The following is a 16,767-nucleotide window of genomic DNA, read 5'->3' as shown; positions in this document are numbered from 1 at the left end:
GAAAAGAAGTCCATTTTCAAAGTAGAAAGCCATTAACAAAAGCAGTTAAAATATTGATCTCTACTTTTTGGGGTTTTGTTTTATTTTGACATGGCTTGATTAGTGTAAGAATGTCCACGGTATGAGGAGGAATCAGGCCTCTGCCATGCGGCAGATTGGTCTGTGACACTATGTCCAGCTCAGGAAGTCTTTCTCTGATACCGGCCAGAACACATGGGGAGAGGCACTGCACATTGCTTGGGGGTTCTGGCCCATCCCCAAAGCAGTGGCCATGCTTCTGTGGAACCTTGAGGACATGCTCCCTGCACCTACAGAGCTCATTCAGCGCTTCCTGAGTGTCACGCACTCTGCCAGTCATGTATTGCTCAAGATTCCAATGTCAGCATTTTGAAACATTCCTTTTTCCAGAGAAAAATATCCTGAAGTGTCACCTCTCCTTACAGCTGTTGATACTGTGGCCACCTTCATCAACTAAATAACAACACCAGACCCTTTCTGACAGACAACCATTCCTGTAGCATTAAGAGGCATTTTAGAGAAAAAGAAAAGACGGGTGCAAAGCAGCCTGGGTGAAGCCTTGAGAGACACAGGATGAGTCTCAACTTTGGAAATGATTTCTCTAATAGAGAGAGGAAGTCAGCACCAAGAAGACTAGGTCATCTTACTGCAGTACACTTCTGGTGTTCCTGCCATGAGCTACAATAGGGTCTTAGGCAGCCCAGTGAGAACCAGAAGGGATGCACTGATAGAACAGGGACCATGTCTACATCTACAGATTTGTTTGGGGTGTAAGTTTTTTACACTTATGCTGATAGTGGCTTGCAAGTTAAGTTGATTTGTCACACTCTGTGTGTGTGTGTGTGTGTGTGTGTGTGTGTGTGTGTGTGTGTGTGTGTGTACATACCTATGGAAGCCAAAAGGCAACTTTAGATGTCATATGCCACTCCTCAGGTAGCATTTACCTTGTTTTGGGGGATCTCTCACTAACCTGGGACTCAGCAAGCAGACAAGGCTGGCTGGCCAGCTGGCCTCAGGGATCCTCACGTTTCTGCCTCCCTATTGCTGAGATTATATGTATGCACACTACCACGCTTCTGAGGGAATCAAATTCTGGTCCCCATGCTTGTAAAGCAAGCCCTTTACTAGCTAACTATCCCCTACCCTAATCTGTCATAATTTTATGTTATATTGTTGTGGGTAGAGCAGTCAGATAAATAGAGCAGAATATGTTAATCACTGTAAAATGTGTTCTCAGCTCCTAGCATGTCAGCCACTTTCCTGTGACCTTAACTTATCATAAGCTCTGGGCTCAAAGCAACCCTAAGGTGGAGACCATCCTGAGCCCTAGTTTACACACCAGGAGACAGGATTGTTCAAGGTTACAAATCAGTGAAGAAGTAGACTGTGAACCAAGGCATCCTAGCCCCAAGGCCAATGCTTTAGTCCCATTTAGATACCACGCCTCCGAGGTTTAAAAAGATGAGGAGCAGGCCCAAGCTTCACACTGCACAATGCTATGAGGTGTGTGGCAATTTGAATAGGTTTGACCTCTTCATGTGTTTGAATGCTTGGCCTATAGGGAGTGGCACTATTAAGAGGTGTGGCCTTGTTGGAGTAGGTTTAGCTGTGTTGGATTTCTGAGTTCGAGGTCAGCCTGTTCTACAGAGTGAGTTCCAGGACAGTCAGGGCTACACAGAGAAACCCTGTCTCGAAAAAAAAAAAAAATTCTAGAAATAAATAAGTCATAAGACTTATGTTACATGCTATTCTCAATAAAACTGTGGTGGTGGTGTAAATGAGAATAGCCCCCATAAGCTCCTATATTTGAATAACTGGTCCCCAGTTGGTGGATCTATTTGGGGAGGATTAGGGGGGTGGCCTTGTTAGAGGAGGGGTGCAGGCACTGACGTTTCGGAAGCCTCCCACCATTCCCAGTGTGCCCTCTCTGCTTCCTGTTTATGGAGGGACCAAGATGTAAGCTGCCAGCACTCTGTCATCATGGACTCTCTCTGCAGCCATAAGCCCCATTAAATGCTTTCTTTCATAAGTGGTCTAGATCATGGTGCTTTGTTACAGCAATATAAATGTAACTAATATAGAACTGTGGTAAAAGTGTGGTCACTCCACTGAGAATAGCCCCGTGTCCTCACTGTTTCAGCTACCTACCTAGGAACACCTCAGCAGACATCTGAGTTATGGGGTGACTGTTGTGCTATGGAGTGAAGAGATGCTGGTGATTCAGAGATGCCAAAGAAAAGCTATAAAGGCTTCAAGTAAAGAGGTAAACACTCTTGGGTTAACAAGGAGAGAGAGAAAGAAAACAAAAGCATAAGCTGAAGTTTCTCAGATACAAAGAACGACTCTCCTGTCCATGAACTTAACAAGGAACCAGAACTCCCACATCAGTCTGGTTGTGCCACCTCCAAGTACAAGAAAGGTAGCCACGGACATGGTACTTCCTTAGGGTGGCAGGACTCAGCTTCACTGGGCTTTGGAGGGCCTGCCCTGTAAATGTGGAGCAACCATACAGGGAAGAAGTACACAGCACTGTCTGCTATGCTATCACCAGCCCATGTCATGAAAACGTGGAAAGTTATGACAAAAGCAGACCAAGTCAGCCAGGTTTAGGGCTGACAGTACAAGAAAACTGGTGCATGAGATGGCTTATCATCAATGTCAGTTTGACCAGCTGTGACTCACCTAGCACCTGTGAGGGTTTTTCTAGGGACCCACTCTGAGTGTGGGTAGCACCATCCCATAGGCTGGGCTGCCCCCTCTGCAGGTACAATGTGAGCAGCTCCCTCACCACTGCTGCTATCCTCCCCCACCATAGTGGATTATACCCGAACCTCGAGCCAAAAGAAACTCACCCTTAAGTGTCTTTGTCAAGTGTTTGGTCACAGAGACGAGAAACAAGAGCGTCCTAAAGTTGATCATGTGACTATTTCTCCCTCTGAACAGATGTAAGACATTCATTTAGTACTCTCTTGAAATCAACGAGAACCCCTTAAAACAAGCACGGCTTTGGGCTGGAACAGGGTAAGGGCAAACTAGTTGCATCCAAGGACCAATAGGCAAGTTCAGGGGACAGCACTAGAGATCTGCATCCATATTATGCAGGGGCAGAATTAAAATGCAGTGAGCTATAAAACTTAAAATACCTGGATAGCATGACAAAACTGCCTTTGTGCTCAAATACTGTTCAGCTTTCCTCTGTGACTTACATCCCTTGGTGACAATAGGGAACACAGTATGCTGAGCCATATAAGACTCCTGGCTAAAGAAAAAAAAATGTGAGGAGAGGTTGGGACCCAGTAGTGGGGCCAAAAAAATCATGGTTATAAGCAGAGGATTTGGGAACTGCACTCTTGCTAGATAGTGAGCTGCACCCCAGGATTGGGTATTTATCACCTTCATTCACCATGTCTAGGATGGTGCCCAGACAGCAGGTGCCTACATAGTGGGGCTCAATCCGTCTGCAATGTGCAGGTTGGGTATTTCCTAGCAAAGGGTGCTCTGCTCTCAATTAGGAAATGATTGTGACTCAGTGACTTACAAGTATAGCCACTTTCTCATGCAGACACTCAGGTCACAGCGGATTCTAACAGTATACAGGCATGGAAAGAACTGAGACCAGACCATTCATGGTGGCTAGGGGTGGCCACCACTGTCAGATGACCAACTGTCAGAAGCCTACTGACTGAAATAACACAGTACCACTCTCTGACCTAGAACACACAGGCAGGCATGAGTGGGGAGAAGAGCCACTTGGGATACTCTGATTCTTGGTGAAAAGAAAGACAGGAGGGTTTGGCATTTCAAGGGCACAGCTATTCACTAGTGCCTCCTTTCATGTCAGGTGGTTAGCTAAGGCACTGGACAGTCCTGTTGTCCTTCATGAGAGTCCCAGCATGAAGGTCAGTTACTTGCTAATACCCTCAACTTAATGTATCTGCAGCTTACTGCAATAGAGAGCTGCTGCCTTTCTAGTGAGGAGGAGGGGCGTGTGGCTATTCTGCCCATTACAGTCAAGGCAATCCCTGACCACGCCCAAGCCTGTGTTGGACCACTGCTCCCACATTACCTACAAGAGGGCCTCAGCAGTGAGGAGCAACTCTGCTCTTCCAAATAGCAGGCAGCCTCCCCACCAGCCTCATGAAGAGGGCTAGCACATGGCCATGGGCAAGTTACTTTCTGTAAGATGAGATATGATATCATACCTGACTGCTGAGCCCTTAAGGTCTCATGCTCAGCTCAAGAAGCATAACCCTTGAGTTTTCTTGAAAATATATCAGGGTAAGGCTCAGTCACCAAGTATCTACCAGATGCTAGGTATCCAAAGGGGACCCACAGTTCCAACCGTAGACATCCTATGATACAGAGTGACCAGTGTAGTCACATGAAGGATAAAGGACAATGACATGTGAGACATAGCTGCTTGACCTTTGTAGGACAGGAGGGAGGGGTATATGCATGAAGTCACGAGCATCCCAGGCAGAGGGCTGGTGGGCAACTCAGCACAGTCATGGCTTTAGCTTCCAGTTTGCCAAAGCCTGCTAGTCAGGCCAATACATAAGAAGTCCTATTTAGTGTCAAGTCAGCAAGAAGAAGCCCAGCCCAACACCAGCCAGTGCTGGCCAGCAATGGCAGGAACTGAACCCAGCAACAAGCCTCCCCAAGACCCAGGCACTGCAGTGAGCTGTGCCTCCCAAACAAATGAGTAACTGCAGCAAGGGAATGCCCACATTGGGAGAAAGGTCAAGTGCAAGACCCAGAGCCAAAGGACAGTGCAGTGAGCAGGAGGCAAAACCAGCCTCACCTCCCCAACCTGGCAGAATCCCTAGCCCAGCCTAGAGGGAGAGCAGGGGATGGCCATGAGAGAGGTGGAAAAGGTGCTTGCTCCCACTTCCACACCTCCTCCCACAGTTCTTCTCTAATGAGCACAGGAAATCTGCAAAAGGTCAAGGTGAGGGAAAAGATACAATCTAAAGGGGAGAGAGGAGGAGGGTGGGCTTGAGTTTAATTTGGTTCCTATACATAGAGAGGGAGCCAATAGCAGTAACTACTTGAAATGTCACTGAGTCCTGCCCTGGGGTGGAGACACTGGAAATCTGCACAGCAGAGGACAGAGATCAGAACAGCTCAGGAATATCAGTCCACTGAGAGTCCAACACACTAGGCCCTATGGGCTTCAGTAACTGCTCAAAGCAGAATCCACTTTGTCTTGTGATCAGGCTTAACAGGTGGTTAAGCCAACAGAGTGGGATAAAAGCAAACTAGACAAAAGGGGGCGCCTACTGGGTTCATAGAAGGCTTTCAGACAAGGAACAGCAAGAGGAGCCTAAGTGACTAAAACTTTTCCTTAGAAAGAAATGAGGCGTGAGATAGAGGAGCATGTGCAAAAGCCCTTGGGAGACCGGATTCATTTTAGAAGATCAAACTGGCCAAAGAGGGGCAGGCAAACGCTAAACCAGAGCTGGGCATTGAAGAATGTAAACACTACAGGACACTGTGTCTGGCCTTGCTTTAAACACTCCAGTCCTGCTGGGGGATGGTACATGTTAGTAATTCTAACATTCAGAAGGCAAAGGCAGGGAAACTAAGAAATTGTGTCCAGCCCTACTCCTTCACTAAAAAGAAAAGCACCCAGGGAGAGATGAATGAAACACGACTGTAAAAGGTCCTGAAATTATCAGGCTAGGCATACAGATTATTCTAGTTTGCTTTTTCTGCTGCTGTGCTAAAACAGCAACTAAAAGCAACTTGGAAAGGGAAGGGTTTATTTGACTTTCAGGCTATGTCCATCACCTAGGGAAGCCAGGGCAGGAACTCAAGGCAGGAGCCTGAAGCAGAAACCACAGAGAAAGGCTGCTTCCTGGCTTGTTCCCTCTGGTCTGCTCAACTACGTTCGTTCATTTGTTAGTTAGTTAGCTAGCTAGTTAGTTTGAAGACAGGGTTTCTCTATGTACTCAGGACTATCCTAGAACCTGATTTGTAGACTAAGGTGACCTTGAACTAAGAAATCCATCTGCCTCTGCCTTCCAAGTGCTAGGATTAAAGGCATGAACCACCATATCCAGCTTCAATTACCTTTTGTATATAGCCCAGGCCCACCTACCTAGGAATGCTACTGCCCACAGTGGGCTAGGCACTCCTACATCAATTATTAATAAAAACAAACAAAAAAGCTCCACAATCATGCCCTCAGATCAATCATCAGAGGCAATTTTCAATTAAAGTTCCCTTTTCCTTTCCAGGTAGGTCAAGTTATCAATTGAAGCTAACTATGACAAGAGTTATGTAATTCTTATTTCCATGTCTCTTGAAATTTCCCATAATAAAACCTTTTGTTTTACATTGTCTGCAGGAGGGAGAGAAAACAGGAAGGACTAAAGAGGGCATTAGAGAGGCAGTGTGTGCCAGGCCATACCAACAGGCCCACCTGGAGACCATGGATGGCAGCAGACTCACCCTGTGCCACACACAAGTCACCATCATAGCAATCATAACAGGCAGGACTGCCAGGACCACTTCACAGAAGCTGAGGTGGAGTAACACAATGAGACTCATTCCAGAATGCTCTGCATAGCACTCAGGGGGCTGGAATCACTCCCACAAGCGATGAGGATCACTGGAAAGTGGCAGATAACATGCCTTGAAATCTGAAGATGGAAGTTCACTAGACAGGAGAAACCTGTGAGAAAACTGGGCTAAGTAGCAGCAGCCTGAGCGAGGGTAGACAGGGTAGGGTGAAGAGGCCCGAGGGTGAAGAGGCCCCTCTGGAAAAGTCTAACAGAGCTGAGGATGCAGCTCAGGGCCAATTGCTGGACCAGCATGCATTAGGCCCCAGGTTCCATCCCCAGCACTACAAAAACAAGGAGGGGTAAATGGAAGAAAGCCACAGGCCTGTTACAAAGCTTCAAGTGCCCAAGGGCAGGCCAGCTCTCTGAGTCACAGAAACCAAAGGGAGTCACAAATGTGATCCCAACAACAAGGTAACTGTTTTCACAAACTACAACTAATCAGAACATTAAGACTGGACTGGCCTGAAGCCTAGGGCTAAAAGTCCTTTACAGTATGAGGTATCACCTACCTCTCATTAGCATTTACACAGGCAAGCTGCAAGAGCCTCAGCACTGAAGAAGCTTCCTGAGGGAACTTTCCACTGAGCCCTCAAGGGCTGCCACAGTCAGACACGTGGAAAATGGATGCAGTTCCAAGTGCTCCAGGAGCTTCCTGGACAAGTGACAAACAGGAGAGATCCTCTCCAGCCCTCAGGAGGCTTTTCTTCCCTACCACTGAGCCTTTCCACACCAGGGCAGAGAAGACCTTCAGAGCACATCCAGCCCAACCTTTCAGGCAGCCAAGGAAAGACCATCAGAGCCATGAGACAACTCATTACCTAGTCACCACACATGAGTTACTCTTACCCTGGTGACAACTCTGAACCAGCAGCTGCCTAGGAGGGCATACAACTCAACTGGTTATAAATTCCAGTGACAAACTGGACACAATCCAAATCTTCTTTCCAAAACAGCTGTTGTGTTCAAATAGATGGGCCCTTAGCATTCCTGCAGCTGAGGATCATGGGAGTGGTCACAATTCTAAGCCCTGTGACAGACATCTTACTGAACCTCCAGGAAAGATGAATCCTCTACAGTCATTCAGTGTACTTGACTGGGCCCTTCTCTGCAGCCTTCTCCTCCCTGTAGTTTCTTCTGAGGAGGCTCTCCCTGCTGGCATGCCTCACAATCCCAAACCCTTTGCCAAACTCCCAATCCCTCACTCCACACCCCAAGTTTTACAAGGAAAGAACTAACCAGCAGGCTAACTTGCACTCGTGTGAAGGGTTGCTATCCTTGCTCAGGCACTTCAAAGAATTTCAGAGTCAATACCAATATCAATGGTGAGAGTCCTGCCTGCTGTCAGAGGGAAGCAATGACAGGGAGGCAGAGCATCCTGGAAGTCTCTCCTCAAAGCTGTTTGTGAATGTGGTACCAGCCCTACTTGTTACTCAGAACTCCTAGTCATCACTGAAACATGCCCAACTTAGGGAGCCAAAGAGAAAAACAGGAAAGTTAGTCTCATACTCTAGGGTAATGAGATGTGATGTGAGCCAAGGTGCTCACCGCCTGGAGCTTACACACGAAAGCACACACACAGCAGTTCCGCTGCACGCCACAGATGCACATACATGTGCACACTACCATATGCTGAACACAGCCACTGTTCTTTCAACACTTACTATGTGTGAGTTAGCTGTGGACAGTTTTTATTTTTATTTTGCCAGCAGAAGATGAAAGCCAGGGCCTCTCGCATGCTAAAATAGATGACATACTACCAAGCTATACCCAGCACCAACAGCCAAGGAAGGCATTCTACAGACATTATCTCTACTTCACTGACACTAGGATAGAAACCTTAGTTCTAGCCTCATTTCTGTCAGGGCACCCCCGCTCAGGAAGAAGTTTATAGCTTAGACAAGGCATTAGAGGAGTGGAGAGCTAGATCAGGGCTTCTATTCCTGCACAAACATCATGACCAAGAAGCAAGTTGGGGAGGAAAGGGTTTATTCAGCTTACACTTCCACATTGCTGTTCATCACTAAAGAAAGTCAGAACTGAAACTCAAGCAGGTCAGGAAACAGGAACTGATGCAGAGGCCATGGAGGGATGTTCCTTACTGGCATGCTTCCCCTGGCTTGCTCAGCTTGCTTTCTTATAGAACCCAAGAATACCATCCCAGGAATGACATCACCTACAAGGGGCCCTCCCACCCTTGATCACAAATTGAGAAAATGCCTAACAGCTGGATCTCATGGAAGCATTTCATCAAGGGAGGCTCCTTTATTTGTGCTAACTCCAGCTTGTGTCAAAACCAGCCACTACACCAGATAAACCAAATGTTAATCACTTGGGATTGTAGTCTCCAAGGAGGAAATAAATATCTGTTTTCTAACCAGAGGACTGGGAGTGGATGTTGCTAATGACCTGGTGACCTATTTAAAGAGCCAGACCAGACCCCAAGCCCCAGACCTTTCTTTGTAGCTTTATCAGTCAACAGAGCCCATCCTTGGGGGAGATGTCACATTCACTTTATGGCCTGCTGACCTCCACAGTATTCTCAGTGAGAGACCACACCAGAACCTAGGCCCTTAAGACTTCTTCATGGTCATGTGTACTTTGAGTTTAGATGTAATTATGTCTCCTTGTATCCCAGGAATTATATTATACAAGAAAATTATTTTTCAAATTATACTGTGTTTAAATTTGCTTCCAATAAACTACCCTGTGTCAAACTCTCTAGAAGTTTAAACCAGCATTGACTAAATCTGACTGAACCAAGTTTTCCTTCTTGTGTCTTGTTCATTTCCTTGTTGGTGTCATGCCTGCAGGGGCCCCCAGATAGGAAGGCCCAGTCTACTGTAGGTGGTACAAGCCCTACGAAGGTGATCCTGAAATGTATACAAAAGCTAGCTAGGAATAAGGCAGGAAGAGAGCCAGCCAGCCAGCCAGCCAGCCAGCCAGCAGCATCCTCCATGGATCCTGCTGTGCTTCACTGGCTGTGAAGTGAGTTCCTTGGTGAGAGGTGCTGCTATGTGGACAATAAGCAGGCCTGCCTTTTATGCTAGTGACTCAACTTTCTGCAGTGGTGGAGGTGACTGGAGTGGTAAGCAGAATAAAACCTTTCCTGTTTTCAATGCTGCTTCTGGTCAGTATTCTATCACAGCAACAGATCCCTGGGGCACACTGGCCAGCCAGCCTAGGCAAGTCAGCAAGCTCCAGGCTCGGTGAGAAACCCCAACTCAAAAAAGCATGGTGGGAGCCGGGCGGTGGTGGTGCACGCCTTTAATCCCAGCACTTGGGGGGCAGAGGCAGGAGGATTTCTGAGTTCAAGGCCAGCCTGGTCTACAGAGTGAGTTCCAGGACAGCCAGGGCTATACAAAGAAACCCTGTCTGGAAAAACCATTAAAAAAAAAAAAAAGTATGTTGGGGAGCAACTGAAGAAGACCCCCAGTATCAGCTTCTGGCCTCTAGAAGTGTGAGCATACATGAACACACACACACACACCACAAAATTATTGAGAATTCACAAAGTGGGACCCCTGGAGGTTGGTAGAATTGACTCTGTTCTTCCCAGGCAGTTTCTGTGATGCTGCCACAGAGAACCTGCATCAGGTTCAGCAGCTCCACTCTCAGCCTTACTCAGTCTGCCCAAGGGGCTTCCAGCAAACTGTGTCTCCTCCCAAGCACTGGCTGTGGGTGACATCGCTCAGACGAACTTGCTAAGCTCAGCCAGCAAGAGCTTACCACTGTCTACCAACTGATCTCTGTCTGACCTTCCCAAATTACCCTCCTGGAAGTCAGGACCCTCACAAGTTCTGGGATATCCTCTCTTCTAACTGCAACTGAACTCTCAAAAATGGGTAAAAATGGACATACCCTGTCAAAAATGCAAGCAAGAAACCCACAACCAGGTCATGAGTTTAAATCAAAACAAAAGTGCTTCCATTCCTTCGGAGGTGGCTTCTATTTTGATTTCCATATACTACACTAAGCAAGCACTCTGCCGCTGAACTGCACCCCTGCCCCTTCACTGGGTGAGTTTGTATTGCATCTTTATTTTGCTTGTCTATCAGGCTCCTTACAAGGTTCTGGAACAACCTACAAAGAACTAGATTGCTGTGGTGCCTCCCCTCTGGAATTTACAGTTTATCCTTAAAACAAGAAAGGCTTCCTACTGGAAAACTCAGTGTTACACTCTAAAACAACCCCTAGACCTGCCAGAATGCAAAATCAGAAAGCAACTTTCAAAGACAGATGTCAACCTAGCCAATGCTAGGGAGGTAGGACCAGGAGGATCACACATTCAAGGCCAGCCTGTACTGGAGACCTACTTGGCCCCCATGAGACTGTACATGCATGCATGAATGCACAAGGGCACAAGACAGGTGCCTAGCAGATGAACATCATAGTAACTTAAAGCCATGGAGCAACTTGAGTTCTTGGAACAAAAGACAAAAGCAGCAGAACAAACTTACTTTTTATTTTATTTTGTTCTTAGATAGGGCTTACCACACAACCCCACTCAGCCAGAACCCACTATATAGACTAGACTGGCCTAAAACTCAGAGAGACAGCCTGGCTCTGCCTTCCAAACACTGGGATTAAAGGTATACACCACCACATCAAGCTGAAAATCTTTCTTTCTTTTTTTTTTTTTAAAAAGATTTATTTTATTTATGTGTATGAGTACACTGTAGCTGTACAGGTGGCCGTGAGCCATCATGTGTGTGGCTGCTGGGAATTGAACTCAGGACCTCTGCTGGCCCTGCTCACTCTGGCCCCGCTTGCTCCGGCATAATTCACTGTAGCTGTCTTCAGAAGAGGGCATCAGATCTCATTATGGGTGGTTGTGAGCCACCATGTGATTGCTGGGATCCGAACTCAGGATCTTTGGAAGAGCAGTCAGTGCTCTTACTCACTGAGCCATCTCACCAGCCCCAAAAATCTTTCTTTTAAAAATAAAACATTAAGCCAAATATGGTAGCACACACCTTTAATCCCTGAACTGGGGAGGCAGAGGCAGATAGATCTCCGTGACTTTGGGGCCAGTCTGGTCTACAAAGAAAGTTCAAGGACTTTTGGCTATTACAGCAAGAAACAAAAACAAAAACTTAAAGATGTTAGAAAAGTAGGAAAAGGGGGAGGAAGAGGGAGGAGCAGTGTCTTGCTCTGTCAGCCTCTCCCAATTGGAGCAGTTGCAATCCTTGTTACTCTTGGTATTGTCAAGGAAAGGCAAAGTTGTGGTTGGCTCTTCTAGACAGATACGGTGAGCCCTCCCCTAGTTCTTATCCAAATCCAACCAACTCCTAGTAGAAAATACTGCTCTTAAACTGACCATCTACAGACTTTCCTTGTCATAGCAAACACAGGGCTCAGTATCACATGACCCAGCAACCATGTAACGCTTGGGGAGAAGTTGGGCATGTGGTCTATGCTTACATCCCAGCCTCTCAGGAGGCGGAGGGAGAAGGATGACTTGAGGGATGCTTGGACAGCACAGCAAGAACCCATTTACAAAAGCACAGAAAAGAGGAGGAGAAGGCAATATATTTAGTTATGTGCAAATACAGCACTGTTTTTCACGAAGGACTTCAGTGTCTGTGGACTTCCTAACTTCAGGCACATGAGCTCCTGGGATCAAACCCCACTGGTACCACGGAGGGCTTTACACAAAATAGCCTTCTGTCACAAGAGTGAAAAGCATCAATGCCTGAAATTCAAAGCCTGGTTGGTGACAGGTTGGAATTCTCAAAAAGGGACCTTCAGGATAAGCTTGGTCTCCCTCTCACCTAAGCATACCAAGTGACAAGGCTATGCTGACTACTTTACAGCAGGGACAGCGGTGATGCCAATTATTTCCTGCCCAAATCAAGAGAGCTTGTCACCCGTCTGCAGAACAATTATCTATAGGTACATCCAAGTAAGAAGTTCAGCTCTTTCCCCGAATCAGCATGGGGAAAGTGCTGCCCACAGCGATTTGACACCATTTCATTACATTAATCTTTGAATGTGTTATTCTAACAATTATGCCAACTGCCATGTAATTAAGACTCCAACTGACTTTACAAAATTTAAGAAAATTCCCCCAAAGAAAATAAGTAGTCACTGGACATGCACGAGACCTTTCTATGGCCAACTGCACATAGAGTCCCCACATAATGGGTGGTGTCAAAGCCTTTTCCTGGATCCTTCTGTTCTCAGCAACAGTGCAGAAAGCTGACATGGGCAAGATACCCAACTCCCTTCACACATTACTGCGCACACTGTTTAAATTCCTTGAATAAAATGATGAATGGACTGTTTTTGCAATTAAAATCTCTTTTCATTTACAGAAGCAAGAAAAAGACATAATTAATGCTTGGCCTCTTGCATGTCAACAGCTGGAAATGAGAACACTGGATTCTTCTCCCTTAAGGCTACTTCTTGGGTTTCCTGAAGAAACGTACATAAGGCACCCTCATGCTGGCTATCTTCTTCTCTTCCTGGTTTTATGGATCCCATAATCCTACATCTTTCTCTCAGTGAGGTGCAGAAGAAATGAGTAACAGCCATACTAGACATCAAATCCTGCTACAGAGGTAAGGTTCCCTGCAGCCCTCCCCTAAAGAACCCAGCAGTAGCTGCCCAGCCATAGAACATCTGTACAATTCAGAGCCAATCTGCAAAGAGCCTTAGCAGGAAAGAATGCAAAAATTGATTAGCAATGTCTACCCAGAGAAGAGCAAAGGTTTGAAGACCCACATACCATGTATTTGTCTTCCCTGCCTTTTTATAAACCATGGAAATTATGCAGACTGAATGGCTTCTTAAAAATGAAAGTATGAACAAAATGACAAGAGAATTTCTAAGGCATGGCCAAAGGGGAGAAATGTTTTCTAAAGTTGAAAATTTAAGCAAAACTGGACCATCAAGTTTCAGGAAAAAAACAAAAATAAAAACTACCTCAAACAGTAGTCCAGCTAGGAGCTATGACAAGATCAGTTTACTGGGCTTCAGTTGCTTGGTTCTAACACAAGAGACTAAATTCTCCTGCTGGTGACCCAGGGGACTAGTCAAAGAACACTGTGGCTTTAAGCACATCACCACATGTCAGAGCATCCTCCAAAGCCCCCAACACTGGCTAAAGGAGGCATAAATATATAGTGTTTTTCCATGACAAGCTTCCATGAATGTTTTAACCTGCAGCAGCTCTGAGGTGAGGTCCGTGCTTACTTTCCTTAATACACTTTCTCTCCTTGGGACAAAAGCAAGGGCCAGGGACTCCTGTTTCCACAGTCAAACAATTCGATTTCCTTAAATTATGAAAGCAGCTTTGTTCAAAAGTAAACTGCCATCACTCCAATGTAAGGCCAATCACTTATGTCTCTGTCTCACCACTTGGGCTTCTTACCCATGTGACATAGCAACAGGACCTCCTCAACCAAACATAGGATTTTCTGGGAGTCAAATGGGAACAGTTAAGAGTCTAGCCATGCATCTGCTGGCCAGCCATCTTCCACCCACTCATCAGGCAAACTCATGCTCAGATCCCAGGCACACCCTGAGGAAAAACAGCTTCCACAGGGCAGCCTAGAAGGATGGGGCTGCAGTCTTAGCACCTGCAACAGACCCCTGCCACTGTTTCTGCCTGGTGCCTTCTGCTCTGATTGGGTATGTTTAAGTGGGGGTTGTCACCTCCTTCCAAGCTTCACAGGTTAGCAATTTTGTCCCCAACATGATGATGATCCTAAAGAGGAAGAACCTAATAAGAGGTCTTGAGGTCAATTGGGACATGTCCTCACAAGTGGATAGCAGCCTCTCTGACCCCTATCTGACAATGAGATCTGCCCCTCCTACATGCTCACCCACTGCTATGACACTATCTTCCATAAAGTCCTCACCAATATCAAGTCAATGCAGCACCTATCCAACACCAAGTTCTGAATAAACCTTTCTTCTTTACAAAGTTAGTCTAACTGAGGTACTTCATTACATACAGTAACAAAACAGACTAATAGACTCTTCTTTTGGCCCTCTCCAACACCAAGGAGAATCATTCCAGTGAGCCAAACTGAGACTCCCACCCATGGATCCTACTAGCCGCCCCCAAGGACACCTATCACACAGAGCCTGACACAGTCACTGGGAGTGCTAGAAGCATCAGGATGCACAAACCTGCAGCTGACGGTCTATGCTTTCTCCCACCAGGAAAGTCTCAGTGCAAGCAAAGCCAGCAAGCCCTGGGAGGCACCTGAGTGACAGACGCTGCGAGCACACATGAGCTGACCCTCCTGAGCTCGGCTTCACACCGCGGAGCTCCCTGAGCTGACCCTCCTGAGCTCGGCTTCACACCGCGGAGCTCCCTGACCACTGCATTGACCAACTCCAACTCCAGGGCAGGTTTCTACACCTGGCACCACAGAGTGTGGGGAAAAAGTCTTAAAGGCCAAATCAATATATTCAAAGTCCAAGTTTTTTTGGTCCCCCAGGGACACTCATCTTTCTGAATCTCCAAATCGCTTTAAACCAAAGCACACTAAAATAAGCCTATCACAGAAATTCAAAGAAAAAAAAAACACCACCATAAAAACTATCAAGGCTCATCTGTCACGAAGACAGATGAGAGGGAGAGGACCAGGGCAGAGGGTGAGGGGTGGATCTGGAGGAGCGTGGCAGCTCATAAACAAGAGCAGGTCTCAGGAGCTACCGAAAAAGGCTTCTAAACCTGTTCCTAAAATGTGCCACTTCCCATGATCAGGAAAACACACAACACACAGCAGACAGACAAAAGGGACTCAGGTAAACAAACTGCTTCCAGGTTTGTAAGCCCAGCGGTTCCTGTGATTCACACTATTGCTCAGTTCTCCTTTTCCAGCTTTCCTGAGGGCTACGCCATGGACCTGCCCACTCAACGACACCATAAAAACAACACTCTTTAGCATATGGATTCAGGAGAAAGTGGAGCATAATCTAATCCATAGCACTCTCCAGATATTCTCCCAGCATGTCAAAGAAAATACAACACAAGACCATAAACAATGTGAGCGGCTAAGCCTTTTCAATGCCAGTCTTTAAACTGAAGCAGTCAGGACCTCCTGGTAAGCTAAGAGAAGCTAAGACAGATTTACTTTCCTCAGGCAAAACTGCACACACCACAGCACACTGCATGTAACACACCATAGCACATTGTATGCACCATCCAGGGTTCTATAAGCAGCTCTTCACACCCAACCTCCAGGCTAAGTATACCTGATCTAGGATTCCCTATCACTTACAGGAAACCCTAGAATTCCAACTCTATGGCCCATGCAGATGCAAAAGAAAACTTCCTCTCATGCTCTCTGCAGTTCTGGGAGAAACACTGGGCTTTGCTCTGTCAGCTACATCTGCAGCAGCCCCTTACCTTGTTGGACCATTTGTATGCTTGCAGAAGCTGGCTGTAGAGTGGGGTTTTGTCCTGCACAGGATCCAGGCTTAGCAGCCCACTGTTATGAAGAGGGTGGTTCTCAGACGGCTTGCCTACGAGGTTGCTCAAACGCTCCAGCTCACTAAAAGTAAAGAGAGAAACCACATAAAACTGAGTCCACTTCACTCCCTCCAGGCCAAGGCCAAGCACACAGATTCTTCTGATGCCATCAGACATCTCTCGAGAAGAGTCTTTGCAAAGGCAACAAAACAAAACAAGACAAAACAAAACAAAAACCTAAGGACAAACAGGAGAGCACCTACCTGGGAAGTTCTAATCTCAAACATACCCGTCAAAACCAGTCATGGTGCCCACACCTTTAATCCCAGCACTGGGGAGGTAGGTGTGATATCAATGTGAATTTGAGGCCAGCCTGGTCTACATAGGGAGTTCCAGGCCAACCAAGGCTACACAGTGAGACAAAAACATCTCCTGCTGTGGATTAATCTGAGTTGTTACATTCCAATTTTTAGAAAACTTAGAGCTTCTCTGTGCCCTTAGGTTTGTTTTGCCTCTGGAATGGCATGAGACTGCTATATTTTGTTTCCTTTTGTCTCACTGTGTAGCCCCGGTTAGCCCTCGCACAAAGAGAACAAAGAAGCTGTAAGTTCCCTAAAAACTGGGATGTAACAACTTAGATTCATCCATAGCAAATGTTTAGGATCTTGCAGTAGAGTCTAACACTGCCTCTCACTCAGGATTTTTTCGGACCCACGTGCAGATCACTCCATTTGGCAAAGCAAGTACCTGAATAAA

The 16,767-nt window shown here is 46.4% G+C and overlaps 1 protein-coding gene across 2 annotated transcripts in view; it reads right to left on the bottom strand.

The window, feature by feature from the left end:
• The window catches only part of Med27 (mediator complex subunit 27), a 178,653-nt gene that overhangs the window by 159,565 nt on the left and 2,321 nt on the right, over positions 1-16,767 (bottom strand). For both annotated transcript variants that reach the window (XM_031369581.1, XM_031369582.1), the window contains exon 2: positions 15,949-16,093. In XM_031369581.1, coding sequence (XP_031225441.1) covers positions 15,949-16,093 — 145 coding nt within the window. The remainder of the gene's footprint in view (positions 1-15,948; positions 16,094-16,767) is intronic.

Source organism: Mastomys coucha, unplaced genomic scaffold (genome assembly GCF_008632895.1).
Source record: "Mastomys coucha isolate ucsf_1 unplaced genomic scaffold, UCSF_Mcou_1 pScaffold15, whole genome shotgun sequence".
Taxonomy (NCBI): Eukaryota; Metazoa; Chordata; class Mammalia; order Rodentia; family Muridae; genus Mastomys; species Mastomys coucha.
The sequence above is the reverse complement of the archived record's forward strand: the minus strand, read 5'-3'. Positions and strand labels throughout refer to the sequence as shown.